At 32.9% G+C, this 24,225-nt stretch overlaps 1 protein-coding gene across 1 annotated transcript in view; it reads left to right on the top strand.

Moving 5' to 3' along the window:
- Positions 1-10,538, top strand: part of LOC128678147 (uncharacterized) — a 114,782-nt gene extending 104,244 nt beyond the window's left edge. The window contains exon 3 of the mRNA XM_053759491.2: positions 7,953-10,538. Within this exon, the coding sequence (XP_053615466.1) occupies positions 7,953-8,090 (138 nt within the window). The 3' untranslated portion in view covers positions 8,091-10,538. The remainder of the gene's footprint in view (positions 1-7,952) is intronic.
- The last annotated feature ends 13,687 nt before the right edge of the window (positions 10,539-24,225 follow it).

Here is a 24,225-nt window from a genome sequence, read left to right as displayed (position 1 = left end):
CAAATAATGTCAAGCTTATATTGACGTCAGAGAGATCTTGTATCATTTAACGCCTGATAAAAAACCCGTATACGTGCGTTGAAGAGTTGAGAGCCGATCCTGGTTGCACCATCAGGTCATGCTTATCATAATTATGCATTGACTATATAGGCACTAAAGCGACGTGGGAAATTTCAACACTGTAGGACAACTGAAAGTCTAAAGTAAAACACGTTTGGTTATCCAGTGCAGGTCACAGGCAGAGGCAGGTTTGTTTCAAAAGTACACAGTGTTACTACTACAAAAAAATAATAATACAATGGCATACAAATCTATAGGATCTATAGGAAGTAGGAGAAATCTAACTTGCAAGATTTGTTTACAGACAGACAAGCAAACACCGGGACAGGTGAAACTAAATAAAAGCTTGTAATAAATAGTTACGCTTGAGTATTAAAAAAATAGTTCTTGTAGAGTAGTGAGGTAATTTTTTAAGTACCGTAGTTGAAAGAATTTAGCTTTCATATAACCGATGGTTTAAATGAGATGGTATATAATGTAGTATTATCGTTCTAATCCTAATTAATATTACAAATGCGAAAATAAGTTTATTTGTTTGTTACCTCTTCACGCCCTTTCTATTCAACCAATCTTTTTGAGATTTTGAATCCATATATGCAACTACGTGGAGAAGGACATAGCGTACCTTTCATCCCGGAAAAACAACTGTTCCCGCGGGAAATTTACGCGGGCGAAGCCGCGGGCATCAGCTAGTTCTTCATAATTACACTAGCAGAAATTTTTATCACCCCCCCCTTTTAAAGGGTTCCGTCTTTTTATCCCGTATTTAATATTAATTGCATTTATTGTGATGCAAAATATATACGACAGTTTTCATAGGTCGAAAATGAGCGTTGTTAATTTTATGTGCTGTCTGTATGTGATTGGAATCTTCATATTTGCTGGCACTTTGTATGTGATGTTAAAACGAACTGATGAACTTTGTAAAAAAATATAGTTTAAACGTCGTATAGTTTTTCGATAACAAAGTAAATTCATACTATGAATGTCAGGAAAGTATAATGCAATTAGACCAAGTGAGCTATTTTGTAGCTCATACATAATAAAATTATGTATGTTGCAATATTAGTTTTAGTTTTTAATTTTATTTAATAATAGAAATTGATTTAATTTAAGGCTAATTTAGTTGTTCTTCATTTATATATAATATGTATATTTTTAATTAGTTTAAGTGTAGTTATATACGATCTATATATTTACTTAATTAATATGGTTCCAATATTATCGTTAGAGAGAAATTCGTTGAGATTTTTCATTGCTCTGTTGCGATCTGTCGTCCTCCGTTTCGTTGACGTCGCCACGGAGAACAAAGTAGATAATATGTAGTTTTGACTAATGTCAACGTATGTCACTGTTAACACCTATAGAAAACAACACAGCCGCAACGGAACACGACTGAGCAATGGGGCATGGCACTTACCCTGAAAATTATGGATACCTTCATGTGCAGATAGAAATCAACATACTGTATTAGTGTTACTTATACTAACTTTATGTCAAGAGAGATTAGCCAAAATCGTTACGACTTGACCATAAATAATATATAAAAATACTGAGCGAAAAAATAATAATTCAACTTTTTTATTTGACGCGTTTATGTTTTTGGGGATCAGTGGTTTAGTGTAGGGTCCATTTATAGTTATTTTTTATTTATTCCACATAAATAGAGAGGACATAGATTTATATAGGAAACGATGAACTGTTGTAGTCAAAAATGGTTCCAGTGCATTTACGTTGTCCGGTGTATACCGAGGGTCACTATTTTGAGATAAATGTCATAGAATCTGACAACTTGAAGAAAAGAAGAGCATCTAAAGTTGTCGGTCACAGATTGACCAAGAAATATCGAGATTGACAGATAAATTGTATTTCACTTCAGGATATAATTATAACAATTCGGCAAATTTCCATTGTCATGGCAAAAACTTTTTTACAAAACCAATATAGAAAAGCAAAACCATTAAAAAATATAGGTAATAGTGTCCTATTAATAAGAAAATAGTTGGCGTGATCACGTGGACAGGCTCTGCAAAACCGGAACTATAACCCAGGACCGGACTAACTGGAACGAACAGATGGAGGTCTATGCCCAGTAGTGGGACATCTGATGGCTCTAAATAAATTAATCAATAATTAAATACGGAACCCAAAAACTAAAATCGACTTCACAAATCCGTGATTTTCGTTTTATAGTGATGCGACACGTGTCCGTTGCTCATCGATATTATACATTTTTTATGATCGTGTTTAATTTATTTGTGTCATCGTAAATGTCGAAGCTCGTATCGTTGTGAGTTTTGAGATTATTATTACTGATGCGGTTTTTAACGACCCACTTATATGATTGTGCGACATTTCTTCTGGTATATCTGTCTGTCATTTGTCAGCAACATTATGAAATGAAAAAATAGTTTGTTCGTTGGTTTGGACAAGCAAATTTAGCGAATATTTAGTTATTTGTTACATAAAAAAACATCCACAGTTTCTGAACTACATTTTTTGTCTTTAATAAATAAATCAAAAAGTTTAAGACCAAAATACCCGATATTTTGGTCTTAAACTTTTTGATTTATTTAATATAGAATATTTAATGTTTTTACTTGAAATATATACAAGTAGAAAAATAAAATGTTAATAAAAGTAAAACTATTCGACAACTTTGTCAATAACACATGATCTTAAAACGGACAATATTTTTCGAACGATCGAGCTGTTTAAAGTATATTGCATTCATAGTCCCGCAATAAAGCATTTCAATGATATAGATAAAATCTAGAAAGACTTGGCACTTCGCTTTATGGACGATTTCAAACGTCAATGTATTAAGTTAGACTTTGTTGATCTTGGCATTTGAAATTTCCTTCTATATGAATCATATCGACCTAAGAACTTATTTAGTGGGAAAGGACAAAATATGAATTCAAAATTTATACTCTATTCAACATGTATAGATACAAAAGGTAAACAGATAAAAAAGGAACGAGAAATAATCAAACCAGAAAAATTTAAGTAAACGACACGACTTCAAGGTCTGTTTACTTTTTGTCTCAGTCCAAGATAAATAGGGTATAGATTCTTGTCGGTGAAGAATTTTAAATTTTACTCCCTTACCCTGTCATCGATTTAACCTCCCTTTACGACACGACTTTTACCATGTCTTTTATTTTGTACTTGAATTCCCTTCTTGGCTTTCCTTTCTTTGTATGTTTGTACGTTGCCTCTTCACACTCTTTATCTACTCAACCAATCTTCTTGAAATTTTACATACATGTGGTATAGAGATTAGTATAAAATGGAACGCAGCGGATGTAAGAAAGGGAGCCATGAGAGCGAGCGAGAAAGAAGAGTAATGGCGATTTTGTTCTTTTACGGTGAACGTGGTGTTGGTCAGAAAATAAAACTTTCACAAAGATATCATTGTTTATTTTGCCAAACAATCCCACATACATATAGTTTAAAGTGTGGAGAATGACATAGCGTACCTTTTATCTAAATATCCTATTAACTAAAATAATAATACATACATTATGCTATTTCTCAACGTCTACAAAACGATGTGCAACTTTTATTATTCAAAGTTTACGGAATGTGACTGTAAATAATTTCATTTCTATATCGATATCGATAAAATATTATTGCACTGGCAATATCACCTTACATTGTCATTATTCGAAAATTGGGAAGTTAATTTGAATTTTCACAAAACTTGCGCTTAGACAAATCAATTGAGAGATTACATTGTGAAGATGATTAAAATTATACTTTTCAAATCTTCATCATTTAAATAAATAAACTAAATACTGCTCTTCACGGTTCATAGTATTTTATTCTCATAAAAGAATCAAGAAAATTCTCTTATGAAATAAGAACGGTAAATTTACACACAATTATCGGTGATACACGATAAATTATAGTGGATCCGTGCTGGCTTGTTTTATTTTATTTTTTTATTTGAGACGTACAGTCAACAGCACATCGACCTACCCAAATTCATTGCTAACTCGTCGCTATTACTACGCCATGGGGGTTCAAGCAGAGTAACTAAGTTTTTGACGACCTCGATGGCGCAGTAGTAAAGTGCTTGCCTCTGAACCGAGTGGTCCCGGGTTCGATCCCCGGTCGGGTCATGATGGAAAATGATCTTTTTCTGATTGGCCCGGGTCTTGGATGTTTATCTATATATGTATTTGTTATAAAATATAATATCGTTGAGTTAGTATCCCATAACACAAGTCTCGAACTTACTTTGGGGCTAGCTCAATCTGTGTGATTTGTCCGTATATATTTATTTATATTTAACTTGACGTGCTGTTAACTGTACGACGTCTTTATGTACAGTTACGTTTTCTACAACCGATTGCAACCGAGAAACGAACCTTAAAAAATAACTCTCTATTTTTAACCATCATCAATTAATCCATAAATTCATGAAAGAAATTCCTACCAGCCAGATTAATATAAAATTAATATACTTCCGAAAAATAATGAAAACGTATAAAATTTAATACACCCTTTCTGATCTCGAGAACATCAGATCCCTTCAGAATGATCCCTCTATGAACAAACAAAATTGGTATTAATAAAACTCATTTTGCGAGCCTTTTCATTCGGTTTCAAGGCAACGTATGCCTAATACTAGTAATATACTTTTCAATTTGTCCGGTTTGTTTGATGACAAAATATGAATTTTTGTCGGAACTCATTGTGACATCCGAAAAATACATAAACAGCTTGTTACATTTTATTAATTTACAGAATGAGATGGATCTGCGTCAGAGCGAAAATATTTTTGTCCTGTCATAACCCATCTATGGATACAGATACATTGACGTCAACCCTCTTAGGGAAATGCTATTGTATATATAGCCTATCAGCTGTAAAGACTCTCTAATCCCTTAGTCGCCTCGTACGACATCCATGGGATCGGTGTGTCCCTATAACAGGTCAGGCAAGAACCATACGCCAAATTTTTTTTAAAGAGACTTTTTGACGAAATCCTACGGGAGTCACAAACTTTCGAGACAAAAGTACTCTATGTGTCAATCCAAGGTATCAACTACTTCAATACCAAATTTCATAAAAATTGGCCTAGCCCATTGAGCGTGAAGTTGTAACAAACATACAATCTTTCGCCTTTATTGTATTAGTGGGATGGGATTATTCTTTGATAAAAAAATCCCTATCACGAATAATACCTGTTCAAAAATGGTTTAATCATTGACATGTTACTAAGTAGATTACAAACAAGTACAAAAGAACTTGAAAGACACCCCTCGAACACAATTTTAACCCTCAAATAAACCACATAATACTTACCTAGCGAAATCTGTATAATTTTATTATACCCTAATTTTATTCTACAAATTGAATTCGCTACCGACAAATTGCTTCTCTTATTAACAAAGAAAGAGATAAATATACACAAATAGGTACATATAAGATAGGAAGGGACAGAAAATTCACCTGACTAAAAGCATCAATTGCAAGGAATCATTTACATACATTTTAAGAAGTAAATAAAAAAATAAATTAGTTTTCTACCAATTTTCTTGAAGGGGATTTCGTGTCATGGTAATTTAATCTTTGATTGGACGTCGTAAGATGCAAATTTAAATGAGAGCGTATTTATCTAGATTTGGGGTTTTGTTTCGAAAGAGATATGGAATTGACTTCTCAAGCGTTGTTTATTACTCGGAGAAAAAAATCAGGCAATCCTAATGATCTTCTTCTTTTCGAGTATCTCTTAGTGGTATCAGATAGTAATCAAATCACTTAAAGGTATTTGGCATGACTTTATAGAACCTGTACCTACCGCCATTTAATTATTCTAATGTGCCGACGATCTGATTTAATAATGTAAAGATTACCGGCCGCTTTACGACCTCCTTAGGAATGCTAATGCTGTTGCCTATCAAATAATAATGGTAGATGGCAATGCTGTGTCCCTTAGTCGCCTCATACGACAACCTATATGTTCCTGGTTGTATTCTGGGACATGACGCGCCGACGGCCCGGTCCACGTAAAGTTAATTTTACGTTTGGTTTTGTCACGACCAGTCGCCTGTGTGACGTCAGCCTTAATACGGAATTATGCCAAAATATTACTACACAAGGAAATTAGCACAATAGTATTCAGTGTTCAAAAGCTCGCAATAAAAGCTCTCTGCGCTTATCTTATATTTCCTCATCCGGCACGACTTTTAACTTAAACAATAAACAAAACAGAACTAAGTCATAAGAACTGTAAACTTTGCACGTCCATTAAGACGATAATACTAGGGCTATATGAAGATTCTAACTTGAGTACTTGGAAGCACTTTTTATAGATATTAATAAAACAATGCCCTCGTAAAGTTTAGTGTGGACTTGAGTGCTTTTATACGATACGATTGTGATACGACTTTGAACAGAATGGAATAAACTGAGGCATGGATTTGGATATGTGAGAATACTAATATTACTAAAAAAAATACTATATTATGAATTATATAATGTTTTACCTACTCGTATTATTGCAGGTTTTCAATTTATATTTTAACTAACTGCGTCCCGGGACTTAGCTTCCGTGGGAATTTCGAGATAAAAATAGCCAACACATAGGCTTTTTCATTCCAGGTTATATTCTACCCGTGTACTAAATTTCATAATAATATTTTAATGTGATTATTAGAATAAAGTTAAAAATACCTAAAATCAATGCAATTCAACCATTCTTAACTTTTTTTTGTGTAATTTATAACAGGTAACATTTTGTTATTTTTATAGTTGATAATAAATATTCACTTTTTAATTCATTGACCCATTAATTTTATACAAATGAGTGTATTAATAAAAATGCATAATTAAAATACATTAAAATTTATATATATAATTTAACTGATAGGTTTTTTAAACCTATCAGTTAAATTATTTAAAGCTTAATAATCATATTGTTTAACATCCTCACCTCATTCCTACAATTTTAAGATAAAAATATAACTTAAAATATTTTGCAAAGATATTTATTTGTCAATTTATTTGTTAAGTCCTTAGACTTAAGGAAATATAATTTAGTATATAGTAAAAAAAAAAAAAAAACAATAATTTATAACGTAGATGCTTATCAAACGATTCAATCTAATAAAATAATCGTATCGTTATATATAAAACGGAACTGTTGGCAATTCAAGTGAGTGATACACTTGCTCATTTTATAGTATGGATAATTTGAATGGCATTTTTATAGTGGGGTGCAAGCATGGAAGTGTTATGACCACGTTAAACCGCTTCGATTCCCGGTCAATACAGTTTTAGTACAATGCTATTGGTGAAGCTACCATTATTGTATTGTTTTATTGTATCTTTGATCTAAGCGTTTGACGATAACTTGGTGGAATGTATGCCGTATGCCAGTTTTGCAACTATTTTTCACAACTACTATGAAAATAGTTTTTTTTTTCTTGTGGGCCAAAAAACAATTAACTTTATTTAACAAAGATTTCTTTTGAAATGTTCACTAAATCCCAAGCATAAATTCATAGAATTTCAAGAAGTGGGCCCTCAGACCACACGTAATAAGTGATTTTTTTTGTACCTGTTTTTCATTTCTTTAAAAGATAGTATTTTTTAATTGAAATAGAAACATTGTTTCGTTTTATAAATTATATTTGACTACAAACTAATTTATTTGTAGATTTCATAAATTTTTCCGGAATTTTCCCAATTGTAAATTTTACAAATACTTTTGAAAATAATCTAACTTTAAGGTTGTCTGTGAAATTAAGAAAAAAAAATGTGTATGAAATATTTTCAATTTTTAATTTTCCTGACCTTTTTGTTCCATACTAGATTTTTTTCGTTTACCAGAAATGTTTTTCTTTTTTATATTTATCTATTTTTTTTTCTTTTTCCAGACCGACGCCGCAACTGATTCTTCGAGTTCAAAAAAATCTGGATCCATCTCTTCCCTAATTAAAGACAAATTACCGGGGTCTATCTGCACCGTGGTCCTCTTCATGTTAGGGTGGAAACTCCTGTCCAACAAACGATGAATTAGCGAGAGTGTGTATACGTCGTGAAGTAAACGAGCAATGTAACGCGTGCGACGAGTAATTTTCATATTATTCTGTATGCTACGTGTATTATAGTGAATGAACAAGTGTGTTATTGATTACAATAAAATATTTTTTTATTTAATCCAATGTTAATGTACATTTTAGTCGTGACTTCATTGTAATCGCGGTGCATAAAATATTAAGTGATACATAAAATCAACTTACGTATAAACTGTAATTATCCTCTGTCAAATTTAGTTTTTTGAAATTTTAATCAAATAAAAACTTTTCAAAATGTTTGTCATAAAATTTATAATCCTTTTTTATTAAATGTATTTTTTTTATATTATATGGAGACAGCTAATATAAAAAAAATATTGTCTTTTAAATAGAATTATTTTTTTGGATTGGAGTAAAATATCTATACACTTTTTCATTCACTATAACCAATTGTACATTTTGTATAATCATTTGTATAAGACGTTAACAGTCGCCGCTTTTCAGTAAGCGTGATTGTGGTTTTTCGTCTTCGAACGCACATTGTAGATACATATATTATGTAATTTAGTTATATTACAAATATAAAACACGGCTTGGCGAAAAATATTACAAAATTATGAGAATATGTTGAATAAAGAATAGTAATTACATTTTGTCAAAATATTGCTTAAATTATTATATTAATCTATAAATGAATTCTATTAAATAATACTATAAATTACATTAGATAACGCACAACTATTTTGCCAGGCCGTCATTCGATATTGATTTATGAAGAATTTTATTGCGTTTTAATATAAATTAAACCAAAAAAGTTTCAAAAACCAAAACAACGTAAGAAAACTACGAAAATTTGATTCGGTTTTTTTATAACAAAATATTAATATCACTAAATATGTACCATGTAATTAAGAAAAGTATTCGTTTTAAATATTTACAATAATTTAATCACCATTTTGAGTCGACAATTGTATAAAATAAATTTTCATGGACACACTACACTTGAAAATGGTGATTCTGGTTATACTTGCTTAATAATAACCATAAACTATTTTGTAATATTCAAAATATATCAATTTTACATTCCGCTTTTGATGTTGAAATTTATCCATAGTTATATATATTTGAAATGCATTCATTATAATGCTATTTTGTAGTAAAAAAAATATTAATTAAATATTTTAACAAAAATGACCAGTCTTGAAATTGTATAGACATGAAAAAATAGATTTTATTTGACGCGAATAAAGTCCATTTTCCCGCGAATTGTTCCAAAGAGAGCAGCCTAAAATTATCATCGATTGATCTCATTTTTATTTTTTTGTAATGAAAATGTTTATTTTAGAAATATTGTAACGTATTTATGAGTAGCTGGTTTGGATAGATTCGTGCCAAGTTGTTTAGTGGAGATTTTATCAGAGAGGGTATATTTTAATATTATCATTAAATGTAAATAATTTAATTAAGAATGATTAGTGGCTTATCAATTCTATCATACAATTTTCATTTATTTATTAGATAAACTTTTTATTTAGAAATTTATTTAATTTACTTTTTCATTTGTAATTATAGAATGTTTACACTTTTCGTTTCTTGATTTTCAAAATGTTTTTCTTTTCCTAAGTCCCGCCTTCAGACTTTAAGACAATAGATTGCCCGTAGAATTTAATAACAATTTACTTTTATTTTTCCATCTCGTAAAATTGTAATGTAGAGTTGATTAATGCATGATATAAGATTGCCACGAATGTGTCGCCAAGACATAGGGGAACAGTTTATACGATATTATGGTGAAGTTACAATGTAATTACAATACTTTATAGTTCCAATCTATATGGTAACTCCTTTAATAAGTCCTGACCTGAGGCTTCAAATATTTTAAGACAGGTTCAACAGCTGCATGAGAAAAATATAATATTTTTGAAAGTCAATTATAGTTATTTGTAAAGGTTAATTCAGCTTTCAGTTCCATTAGAATCCATATTTCGTGTTTTGAAGTTATAAAACATATTTTAGTCGTGATAATTGATTAGAAGAAATGATTTTTTTTGTCTTTTCATTCTTTACTGCGTTAAATAGCAGCGTTTTACCTACCAATAAAACGCTTATTAATTTACTTACCTTATTCGAAGCTTATTTAATTTGAGATAGGCATTTCCCTTCCCGCCTTATATTTCTATTTCTTTCTACCCCATATTGCCCCCTATTTCCACCCCCACCACCTGGCAGTGGGGATTGTCCGTTGTTGGACAGTTCCCCATTTCAATAGTCATTGAGTCGAAAATATACCAGGCAGAGTTTCATCATAAGCTTCGAATAAGGTAAGTAAATTAATAAGCGTTTTATTGGTAGGTAAAACGCTGCTATTAATTTGACTTGACCGTTATTCGAAGCTTATTTAATTTGAGACTTGTTTGTTATCGCCTGGTGGTGGTGAATAATAAAAGACGCCTAATGTGATTATGTATGTAAATGAGTATTCATTTCAAGTGAGGCTAAAATAAAACGTTCTGATGTAATGATACATGGGTATTTATATTATGAAAAAATAAATAATAATTTCATAACTAACTTGAAATTATATTAAGCAAATAGCCATCTATAACAATAAATCAAATAACAATATATCCATTGCTTATGAATATACCCACATTAAATACATTTTCTAATCAGCTACACTAAAAAGTGCAGTTACAGAAGGGGTGACTGATGCAGGCATAACTTCTCGTCTATAAAATTTACAAAAAGTGTTACTTGATCGCCAATTTCCTCTTGACAATACATCTTGTAACGGGTAATTGTCCAACCAATTTTTCGAAGCTACAGCTGATCGTATGCTTCCTGGAGTAGCTGTTATGCCTGAATCTTTCATTATGGTTTTAACCCAACCCCCTATGATAGTTCGAGAAGCTGGTTTTGGCTTGCCTTTAGTATTTACAAACAATGTATTACATTTGCTGGACTTTCTAATGTCGTTCAGTAAATCAATTGTATGTTTTATCCAAAATACAGGATCCAGGTTACGACTTCCTGGATTTGTACTTAACCTCCAGCCTGATTGCCTATAATCTACGGAATCTGTCTTAGATCCGAATATTGGCCAAAAAACAACTGAATCTTCAAAGAGGTTACAATGATTTGGATCTACGCTAAGTAAGGTTAAATCATGAACCCTTCTGCCTGAACATAACAACAAAAGGACAGCGGTATGACGTTGGGTCTGAAAAATGTTAGTTACATCTATGTTATAATTTTCTATATAAGAGGCTAAAACATCTATGTTCCCAATTGGTGGTTTTTGATGGCACGGTTTTTGTAATGATATAGATTTCAAAACTTGTTTAACCACAGGATGTGAACTCAAAGTCCCTGAACATTCTACATTGCATAGAGTGGAAATTGCAGATTTATGTACTAAAATAGTGTTGTATGATAATTTATGTTGCAAATGTAACTCAGCTAAGTATTTAGCAAGGTCATTGCCATTAGGGCTATACGGGTCAATTCCCTGGTCTCTGGCCCACACTAACCATTTTTTCCAGGCGCAATCATATATTTTTCGAGTTGATGGTCTCCAAGATTTTTGGAGAAGACTGATTTGTTCATTACTCCAATCTTTTAAATTATTTACCCACCCCCACATTTCCACACTTCCAGTGTCATATGGTGCACATTCGGAGGTGGGAGGCCTGTCGTTACGTCTATTAGGGCTTCTTCTAGATTCAGAAGTGTAAACGGAGGGGCTAAAGCTCGTGCTTTCACATCTGCTCTCCAGAAAACTCGTTCCCATCGGGGAACCACTAGTAGGTAAATCCCCTGGCACTGGTTCAAATGACTTAATACCCTGGGAATGAGAAAAGGTGGGGGGAATACCCACGCCAGAGGATAATTCCAAAGCTGTGAGAATGCGTCGTGAAACAATGCTTGACGATCGTTCATGTCTAGGGAGACATAATTGATTACTACATGTGCGCGACTGGACGCAAATAGATCGATTAGGGGAATTCCCCATTTCTTGAATATTTTCTGAGTACTGTTGGGAAGGAGATGCCATTCTGGAGTTTGTCTCAACCTCGACAGATGATCGGCATGTCCATTGTACATCCCTGGGATGTGATGTATTTTTAGGTGTATTTGATATTCTTTGAGAATCTGATATATCCGGTAAGTCAGATTTAACAGAGGAGTCGATCTGGTACCTCCTTCGTGACGGAGATATGCTATTACGGTTCTGTTGTCGCACTGCACTAAAAGAGTGCTGTGACTCAGGCGTTGACAATGATCTTGTAAAACTTTTAAGATTGCGAGCATTTCTTTTTGATTGCAATGAAGGTTTTGTTCGAAATGTGTCCAAAACCCCGATAGCGCTAGGTTGTCTAATCGAGCTCCCCATGCCAAATCCGATGCATCCGTGGTAAGGTAGTGTGAGGGTGGAGACACATGAATGAGCGATGGGCGCCTGCAGTTCAGCAACCACCACCTCAGATTCTCTCTGGCGTCCAGAGGGATCTTGTGTTGATACTTGGGATTTCTTTTCACTAAAATATTGAGAAGATTCAATAGAGCGCGATAATTCAGGCGACCCAGTGGTACAGTGAAGCTGGCAAAATTCAGGAGGCCCACTAGACTTTGCAAGTCCGCGAGATTTGTGCTGCCTCTTTCTAGCATCGATGTCAGTTTGGACGTCAATGAAGGGAGCTTTTCCTCGGGTAGTTGTTTCTGATTGATCCATGGGTCCCAATTGATGCCCAAGTATGTTAGTGATTTTGACGGCACTAGGATCGACTTGTTGTAATTTATAATCCATCCTAATGTCTCTAAAGTTTGTATTGCCAATCGAACGTGATGTTGAAGTGTGGTCCTGTCTTGATGAGCGAGCAAAAAATCGTCCAAGAACACCACTATCCGGACATCCTGCTGCCTGAGTACTTGGGCAATCCAGTTGGTTAAACTGGCGAAAGTTTTGGGTGCCGTACTCAGGCCAAAGGGTAAACAAGTCATCTCCAATAACTGGCCTTGATATATTAGCCGAAGGAACCTCCTGTGGCTGCGGGCGACAGGAAGATGGAAGTAGGCCTGTGATAGATCTACTTTGCAGAGCCAATCTCTCGGTTGCAAAAAGTCTGGAATTCGGGACATGTTGAGCAGCCGGAATTTTTCTGTCATTATAAATGCATTTAGTGCCTTTAAATTGAATATCGGGCGAGATGTCCCGTCGCTCTTGGGAACAAGAAAAATTGAGGATAGAAAGCTCGGTCCTGGCACTGCTTTTGCTAGGACTTTTTGGTCTATCATTTGGTCTATTATTGCAGACATTTCGTTTGATGGTGGCACACTTGGATGGTTCCTCAAAGCATCTATGTGAACCAAAGGTGGCTTGCGACAAAAGGGTATGCGATACCCTTTTAGAATCTTTAATACATAATTTGGAGCATTTAATTGTTCCCATTCGCGAATGAATTCTTTCAGACGGCCCGCTCGAAACTGCTTCGAGTCAGAATTTTTTTCGCTTATTATCATTGTTATTTTCTGACTGCGATGCTGACCTTTTTTGACCAGATTTGTTTTGACTTTGACCTCTTGTATTGGTACGAGAGGAATGGTTTCGAAAGGAATTTCGATTGTTCGGTGCTGTCGAACGATGATTATATCCTTGCGAAGGATAATGGGTATTGCAACCACCTTGCGGAGTTGGGTTATGGCAATGTGTGGCATGCGAGTAGTGCATGTTACTGCATGACCCATTGAAACAACCTTGCGTAGGTTTTTTGCGCGCAGCCCCCTGCGAGGAGGTGCTAGGTTTAGGCTCAGCCTGCGAGGTAGAGCTATTATTCTTTTTAACTGGCCAAAAACACTTACGGACTCCACCGGCCTTTTCAATCGCATTTGAGAATTTCTCAGGATTGAACAAATATGTAGCTGTCGGTGGTATCTTTTTTAAATGTGTTTTAACTAATGGGTCCTTAACTTGCTTTGTAACACAATCTCTACGCATCTGAAAAATTTCAGCTCTGTGGCCACAAATGATCTGCAATAAATCTGTAGATGTTTTAAGAAACTCTCCTGTGGAAAAAAGCTCATTAATTTTCCCGTGTAGGGAATCATAAGAAAGGTTATCAGAGTCCTTAGCCCAGCATAACAACTCCTGCAAGACTGTTTGCAATGAATCCCTCTGCTTGACAGCACACATTGTCAGGGCAGCGAATGCTCGGTCAGCATGTATCAAATGACGGGGGGCGTCATATTGTTTTACTTCCTCATTTAATTCAATATCTGTATAACCAGGAGTATGGTTATATAATTTTTGAGTTTCTAAATATCTTATTGCATTCCATTCAGAATTATCTAAATGTTGAAAATGATTAAGCAAGTTCAAATGCTCAGAAGAGGTTTTCGGCATGATTGGCTCCTTAAGTTTAGTTTCAATATTAAACGAAAATGGTTTTTCATTATCTTTAACATTATCGGGAGGCAATTCTGTAAAATCATTATACAAATTTTGGCTAACGCCAGACAGAATAGAAATAGCATCATTATCGGAATAATTATTAAGTGGCAAACTCACGGTTTGTTCATCTCTTCTCATTAATTGCTTGCGAAGGTTTCGTATTTCTTTTGAGAGTTTATGCACTTTACGATGAGATTTCCTTCTGCGCCCTCCTCTTTTTTTGAGGCGCTTACGGTCACATTCCGATGAACTCGTTGATGAAGAGGATGAGCTGCTACTAGATGAAGATGAACTGCTTCTATTACGAGAACGCTGCTTCTCTTTATTTACACCAGATGGTCCTGCCACTGGTTCTATTATTTCTTCATTAACATTCATGCTATAAATGTCGAAAACTTAATAAAAACAAAATATTTTTGAGGGTAGGAAAAGTATAAATTATTTAAATATAAATTTAAATCATTAGATAATCGAACGAAAATTCGTTAAAAGTTTATTCATTTACATAAGTAAACAATTATTGACAGGTAATCTATTTTTAGCTTTTAACTAAATTGAATATTATGACCGATACTACAGCCAATTCATATTTTATTGTCTCCTGTCATTAAATTGTCATCATCAAATTATAAAATTCATCAATGGTGAACGAAAATAGTAGAAAAATTGTAACTCACGTTCGTGTTGTAACCTTACACAATATTCACTACGGTTTCTCGACGTGAAAAGGTTTTTGAAGCACGTCTGCACACGGCGGGAAACAAGACGCCAATGACTATTGAAATGGGGAACTGTCCAACAACGGACAATCCCCACTGCCAGGTGGTGGGGGTGGAAATAGGGGGCAATATGGGGTAGAAAGAAATAGAAATATAAGGCGGGAAGGGAAATGCCTATCTCAAATTAAATAAGCTTCGAATAACGGTCAAGTCAAATTAATACTCTTTTATTATAATTTTTGGCATTTATTATACATTTTATAAAAACTTAATTTTAAGCAAAATTTCAACTAATTTTGGTATTTAAGCTCAATCAGTTTATTCAATACGTGGATTTTTACCGGGATCAATTGTTTTGGGATCAAAGTGTGAATATATTAGTACCATTTTTATTTAAGCCGATATATTATAGCAATTTAATTTAAGACATTACAAAATACATAGAAGCATGTGTTCAAATGTGATATTGTATTTATTTAAGGAAATGGTTAAATAAAAAGAAGTTTTCCTAATGATCTCTTGGGTACTCTTATTTGCCGGAGAAACTATTTGTTGCATTGTGCGAACGGAAAAAATATTACACATTTTTGTGAGCACAACGTAGTAAATGTAGGATGCAATTAAGAGTTTTGTACATAAATTAAAATTGGTATGCTTAATGTAACTTGTAGAGAAAATTTTCTAAATTTCCATAATTAACGCTTGACACAATAAAACATTACATTTGTATATACGGCTCGATACACTTGAATATTTTTGTACACATAATTTAAAAAAAATCTCATAGTAATTTATTTAAAAAAAAAAATCTTTTTTTTAGGAGTTTCTGAATTTTGGGTCTTGTATACAAATGTAAATATGGCTTTTTGCATATATATATATATATAACACAATATTCTAATGACATTAAATTTAATAATAAAGGAACCGTAAGCAATATAATTGTAAACTGCTAGAATAAGACTCATTACAATCCTTTTCTAAAACTCCCAAAAGATTAATTTAAAAAATATTTTTTCATTTTGAAAAAAAAAAATTGGATTTGTAGATATATATATTTTGTACGTCGCTACTGTAAAAAACTTAACTGTAAAAAATGTGATGTAAATTACATTTAAAATGGCCTGTATAATATTTTTAGCTATTTTTAGAATATTTAGTAAATATGATTTTAGTTGTAGCTCTCATTTAACCTAATAGCATTTCACATGCGTTTTTTTAATTGTATGAATTGTGTAATCTATATTATTATTTTTGAAACTGCCAATTATTATGTCTGTTTTATGATACCTTTATTTGAAAATATACTTTTTTTAAAATAATTAACATGTGTTTGCTTTTTAAAACCTAGTAACTTGATTCTAAAAGTCAATTAGTGTATAAATAAATATATTAGGATGTTAATGTAAAAGCACGAACTACCGTAAATCCTAAGATATTCCAGTAAAACCTAAGATTTACCAACGATTAATGGTAAAAGTCCAAACAATTTTGCGATTCGAATTTTTACCACCATTCACTTGGTAAATCTTAAGATTTACATCAAAGGCACGGTAAATGTTGAGAAAATAAATTTACTTTTGTTATTTTTTACTATTTAAGAAGTATTTTAAAGGTTATACTTTACCTTTAAAATACCTTTTTAGGTATACCTTTAAAAGTTAAAAACATTTATAAATAAAAATACTTACCAAATGAAAATAATTTAAAATAGGTAAGGATTTGACTAATTACTTAGTTAATTAATTACTCTCATAATTATGATACCTAAATAAAAATATGTAAGATTTTGACTGAAAATTAAATGATTAATAAGAATTAATCATTGTTTTATTCCCAAAACCAACATTTACCAGCCGTCAGTAGCAAAACCTAGCATATACTAAATTCCCGAAAAAATCGTCAATTATTTAAAAACCAACCCATACCGGTAAATCCTAAGATTTTCTGAAAAAACCTAAGATTTACCTGTATACGGATTTTTACAGTAACAAGGACAAATCACACAGATTGAGCTAGCCTCAAAGTAAGTTCGAGACTTGTGTTATGGGATACTAACTCAACGATACTATATTTTATAACAAATACATACCTATATTAGATAAACATCCAAGACCCGGGCCAATCAGAAAAAGATCATTTTCCATCATGACCCGACCGGGTATCAAACCCGGGACCTCTCGGTTCAGTGCCAAGAGCTTTACCATTGCGCCACCGAGGACGTCAAACGTGTATGTGACCTCTGACGATACAGACGACTGCTGTCATTGTAAAAGTCACGCCAGATATATTTAGATGATTCCAAAGCAATATCTGATATCAATATTTTATCATTATACTTACATATTATAAAACAAAGTTCCTCTGCCGCGTCTGTCTGTCTGTCTGTTCGCGATAAACTCAAAAACTACTGCACGGATTTTCATGCGGTTTTCACCAATAGTTAGTGTGGTTACTGGGGAAGGTTGACGTGTATAATTATGTTTTTACCCGAGCGAAGCTGGGATGGGACGCTAGTAAATACTAATTCGTTTCACATTCAATTAAGAATTCGAATGAATTAATAAATAAATTTGGCTTTGATTTAAGTAAAATACTTTTGAAAATCTCTTCTAACATTGAAATTAATTGCATATTAATTATAGCGCATTGTTAAGCACGTGCCTATCGTTTTTGATAAGAAAAAAGATCTCCATTTGTATTTAAACAATCTTAGCGTATAGCGCATAAACAAACATGCAAAAAGGTACAGATTAAACGTGAAAACATTTCTCTATCAACATCGATTTACCATCTCAGATTCGAACCTTGGACCTTGTAATTACAGGCAAACATTCTACTTTTCTACGCTCATCAATGTATACATTGGAAAAAAAAACATAAAAATAAGTCAATTTTCAACAATTGGAAAAGTAATTTCTTTCTCAATTCTACTTTAGTTAAGTATTAAGATAACTGCGCAACATAGCCATGTGATGTTAGCCGAAGTTGTAAAACACATCTAAGTTAGATAGATGGTGCTTAGATAGCATATGAGTTGAGAACTTTGTGGCAGTTTTAAAATATCACTTTGTAAAATTGCGTTGAAGTTTTAACACATTTATTTGTTTTACTATATCGACTTCCCTTGTTAGACCATTAGTGGAACGTAATTTTAACCAGGAAAGTTTTGATTATTTGAATTGGTTGGTTATATAAGAATATTTCGTTAGTGACATAGTTTTTAGACACTTCCAAACCTTTTTGGAACTTTAGATAGATCTAAAATATGTCAGTTAATGGATTTTGAAAATTGGAGAACTTTAATATCAAAACACAATTATTATATACTACTGGTTTGTGTTTGGATACAGTGTGCTGTAGATCTTCCTATGTATCACGTCTTCATCTCTTGCGGGATACACGGTGCCAGATTGCGAAATACAAAGGCTAGGTTTAGCTGTGTAGTGGTTCTAACGCGTAGTTGACCATCGCCTGTGATCAAATGGTCCTAGGTTTGAATATTACTCATGCCACATGAGTTTGTATACCAATCTGATTATATAGTAGTATAATAGTTTTGTAAATAACGACTTCCGATGCAGGAAAATACCGTGAGGAAATCTGCACACTGATTGACAGTAGAGTTCACTAGAATTTATATTCTATACTATACACATTTATATTCTATACACATAGGAAGATCTGTGCTGTATCCAAACACAATATATACAATTATAAGTACGTCGCATTATTGCGACGTACTTATAATTGTATACATACTTATTTTTTACTACATGAGTTTTAAAAATATGTTTTTGTTTCTAATAACAATGTGATTATTTATTTCAATGACTATCATGGGGAGTGAAACGACTAAATAAATTGTATGAAAATCATGTCGGTTCCGCTTTCACAGAGAAATGCACGCGGGCGAAGCCTCGGGCAAAAGCTAGTTTACTTATTTAGACAAGTTATAAAGAAAGAAAAGTTACACACACGAGACATTCAGACGTTAATTAAAAGCCTCTCTGGAATAGGCCCATACAATAAATCGGTTTAAATTAGTCCTTCACTAATTAATTATTGAGACATAAACTTTACGGTAATTAAAACATGCTATTGTCGAAAATAAACAACTAAATTAATTACATTGTTATTAGAATTTATATAATTGTAAATATAAATATAATTCTCCCTACTTTCATTCTTTTTATTAACTCTTTTTTCCTTTCTAATTACTCTCATCTCAGCTTGCTCCTAATATCATCTCGTATTTTGCGACAAATCCCACAATCAAAATTTCTCATCATTGACGGAAGAAATCACCGTGGGAACACAAAATCCGAGCAGGTAATCTATTAATCTTTTAAATAATGCGATAAAATTTCAATTTGGAGATTAAACACACACTTCCAAAACACAAAAGCACAAAAAATTATGAGCACGCATAAATTCATGGGGGAATATTTTTTTATCCGTGAGCCACACTGTCGTGTAGGTAAAACCAGGGGTTATTAATTAACTATTCCCATACATTTACACGTAAATGGAATACATTGCAACGCTGCGGGCAATAGCTATAGCTAGTGTGATTATTAGAAATTATTTCTTCATATCATCAAATAATACTTACTTATAGATTCATGTAAATTATTAGCCAAAAAGGTTCTTTAAAATTTACTCATTGCAATTGAATTATTACAAATTACAAGGTTTTTTTACTAATCAAATTCGGTAGTAGTACGATATAGGAAATATTTCGAAATTGCAATTCCTAATGATGTCCAAATTAATGAATTCATCATACAAATAAACAAAGCAAATTTATTTGCCAAAATTAATATAACCGAGAAAACGCTTAGGTGTAAGAGAGCTCATTTGTCAAAATGAATTACAAATTATAACTTTTTATAATCCGTCAAATTGACAACCGTTAAAACTTGCTAATAACCTAGACGTCAATCAAACAATATCAAAATCAATCATATGTATACATTCAATAGTACACTCAAACAAGTAAACGTTAGTTCCTATATATTTAAAAAATATATATTGTTTAAACTTGAGTCTAGTCCCGGATTTGATCGAGTAAAACCATAAATTGTACACCTTTCTCTTGAATCACTCTATCTACAAAAAAAAACCGCATCAAAATCCGTTGCGTAGTTTTTAAGATCTCAGCATACATAGGGACAGACAGACAGCAAGTGGCGACATTGTTTTGTACTATGCATTGATGTATTAGATTTTTTGTCACAGAAATCTTCATTTGTTCACTTTACTACATTACTAGCTGTTGCCTGCGATTTCACCCGCGAAAAATTATATATTGGTATTTAGAAATCATAAAATTCTACTAGTAATATTTTAGAAATATACCATCGATTTGTCTAAGGTATTTTTTTGTGTAGTAAGAAATTTAAAGAAATTGAACGCTTTTGATCATACAATTCAACACATGTGAATCGATATATTTTATACAATTTTCTTGGACGTCTAATATATTTATATAAATCAAAAGCATATAGAGAAGTAGATGTAAATGTGGCGTTCCAAACGTTCAGGTACCACTTGGGTGGTACTAAGTTAAGGCTGTATATAGATAAGTTAAATAGTAGGTTGGGAATCATATTATTATCATTTATTGGAAAACAAAGTTCACACTTACAATTTGTTGACATGAAAGTTTAAACTGTAATAGCTAGAGTTTTAGTTACTAAAAATACAATTGCAATTTTCTCACGTTGCGTACAGGATTTAAAGACGTTTATTGAAAACGTAGCTCCTTGCATGTTGCATTAAAATCAATTAAAATCTCAAAATGCCAATTTTCCACCATTTTTCACAAAATCTCAAATATCTCGGAAACTAGAATCTGCCCAGTGGTGGGTGGGTACCACTGGGCACATTTAGAAAAGTAGATATAAATATATATTTTAAAATTATATTACATGCTGACTGTACAAATGAAAAACCGCGCTGTGTATAATCGAAATTTTTGCATACGCAATATTCAAAATCCAAACTGCTGTGCACGCACTATTAGGTAGCGTATCGAAAAAATAAACAAATATATTTGAAATTCAGATTTTAGCTCGCTCCGAACTATGGCATTTGCATATAGACAAGGTAGCTAACACATCGATCAAATAATTTCAATATGGTGGATTTATTTATTGTGTGATTATGGAGACAGTTTATTTAGGATCAGAACAGATCCAATGCGCTGTCATTCGGTTTTTTATACAGTATCACGTTTCACACCTTACGGGATAAACAATGCCTGGGATTCGCGAGACACGCGGGTTTAAATATCACCATTTCTTTTTCACATCTCAATAAAAAAAATATAAGAATAATCTCTTACGAGTTACAGCTACAGCGTACAACATAAGAATTCACAATAACACCAAAATATGAGTCGTAAAAAAATGAATCAAATTTAGGGGTGTTATTAACAAATTCCAACGGCAATACTACCACTACGGTGAAACCTTTCATTTCCACCTTGCGACGTCAATAAAAGTTGCAAAAAAGAAAGAGAAAAAAAACATTTACGCATCGTAAAAACCACAATAACGCCTTTTATTCGGCGTCGCCGGGGTCTGTATGCAAAATTGTTGTGAAATTGAAACACAAATTTGTTACATATTGCTTTTTTTGTTCTGGGGATGGATCAGAATTGCAGTGGTGTGTCGTAGGGTTATTCAATTTTTGTTTAATTCGTGTTATAAAGTCACGTCATGTGTTTTAAACTACAAAAAAAAGCAAAAAATTTATATTTATCATTTTTATTTACAAAAAAAAAACTAAAGGGACGAATTTTTTTCTATCAAATTGAACCAAATAATACACAAGATATTTTTCAACAGAATCGTATGATATCGAACACAAAGGATGACACTCTATTTAATAAAATGTGAGTTAAATGCATTATATGAAAAATCGTAGATTTTAATGAACTTATTTTAGTTACTGTTATTAATTAATTTCTCTTTTTTTCTTTTGAGTGTGTTAATTGCTAAAACTTGTGTCAGATTTTATCAAAATCGTCTAAATCTATACTATTATTATAAAGAGGTAAGCGTTTGTGAGTTTGTATTTTCGAAGCGGATAATATTCGAAACTACCGAACCGATTTCAAAAATTCTTTCACCCTCGAAAAGGTACATTATCCAAGATTGCTATATTGATAGGAGCGAAGCCCCGGGCTACATCTAGTGTATTATGTACCGGGTCCAGTGGCAAGTAATCGCATACACACTAGTGAACTTAAACTGTCCACCAGTGTGCAGGTTTCCTCACGATCTTTTCTAGGAAGCACGTGGCGGCATGTAAAAATTTTATTACTTTCTAAAAACTCATGTATACTATACATGAGTTTTTTGAAAGTAATAAAATCGTAAGAATGTCCCATTTATATTTTTTTTGTAATTATTCAGAATTATAATTTTTCGGAATAATTAAAAAAAAAAATTAGAATATATTTTTATACACATATTTATATAATTAGAATATATTTTTTTTAGGTGGAGATATTTGATTACAACGATATCATTAGCGAATACATAACTCCAACATATATTAGGCATTAGGGCAAATTAAACCCATTATTCAATCAGGAACTAATCGGATGGTAATATAATAGGCAGATCAGGTACAGGATATCAATCAAAGGTATGTAATTACGTTCAATATATATATGTACGCTGATAATGTTATGTAATCTGCCACACGAATTGTGTATTAACTGTTGCACAGTTCGTTACCGAATTTCTGTAAAGAAATATCCCTCTAATGGCATTGTGGTTAGCACGCCCGGCATGTGAGAGTGGTGGTTAAGACACTCTTACACTGGTCGGTCATTGGGTGGGTGATCAAAATTATCTTGAGCTCCTCCGGAAGGCACGTAATACCTTTGGTCCCGGTTGTATTTGCAGTCGTTTAAACCCGCCTATCCGCAATGGGCTCGCGTAGTGGATCTTGGCCTAAACTCCTTATCCATCCGTAAGGAAGCCCAGTGCTCCAGCAGTGGGAACATTAAATGGCTGTTGATGAAGAACATCTCTTCTTCCTTACTGTCATTTTCTTCAAGGGTCGTGGTCATAAAGAGCTATATATGTAGCAATTCACTCATGCTCCATTACGACGACGCAGCACGTTGTGGCTCCGTTGTGCGCTGTTATCTTACTGACGTGCATTGACGTACGTCAAAACTTCATACGATTCTGCGTTAATTCGTCGACTGACGTCAACGTTATAGAGAACGACGGAGTGCAACGGAGCAATAGGGCATTTGTCAATATTGATGAATTGGATCGATAAAAGTCACTCTACACATATGAATAGTTTTTTTATTTATTCACGACTTCCATTACAGGCTAACCAATTTGATAGTGTAGCTTACAGATAAAACCTTACAAATTAAAATTAATGATATACTTGATAGACTTGACCGACATCGGTGGCGAAGTGGTAAAGTGCATGCCTCTGAACCGAGAGGTCCCGGGTTCGATCCCCGGTCAGGTCATGATGGAAAATGATATTTTTCTGATTGGCCCCTGGGCCGGGTCTTGGATTTTTATCTATATATGTTATAAAATATAGTATCTCTGAGTTCCCATAACACAAGTCTATAACTTAGTTTGGGGCTAGCTCAATCTGTGTGATTTGTCCTAATATATTTATATATTTACGTGTGAATTCACTCATGGTAATTCAATTAAATACGTCTATGTGGTAACAAATTAAGTATGTAATTTTACCAATCTTTTTATGCCAAGTTTTATTTTACAAAATGATTTTGGTTCAATTAACAGGGTCCCAGTTAAAACAATATCAGAATAACCCGGGAAGGGGTTGTGTCATACCCTGACGCGTTGGTTTACATCATTAAACCGATGTTATGTGTATCGCTATTTTTTGTTCATGTTAGAGTTATGCTGATTTTGTCACGGATGTCGAAATAAATTTACTATGTACT

The sequence above is a fragment of the Plodia interpunctella genome, chromosome 19, assembly GCF_027563975.2.
Source record: "Plodia interpunctella isolate USDA-ARS_2022_Savannah chromosome 19, ilPloInte3.2, whole genome shotgun sequence".
Taxonomy (NCBI): Eukaryota; Metazoa; Arthropoda; class Insecta; order Lepidoptera; family Pyralidae; genus Plodia; species Plodia interpunctella.
This window is presented reverse-complemented; position numbering and strand designations above follow the sequence as displayed.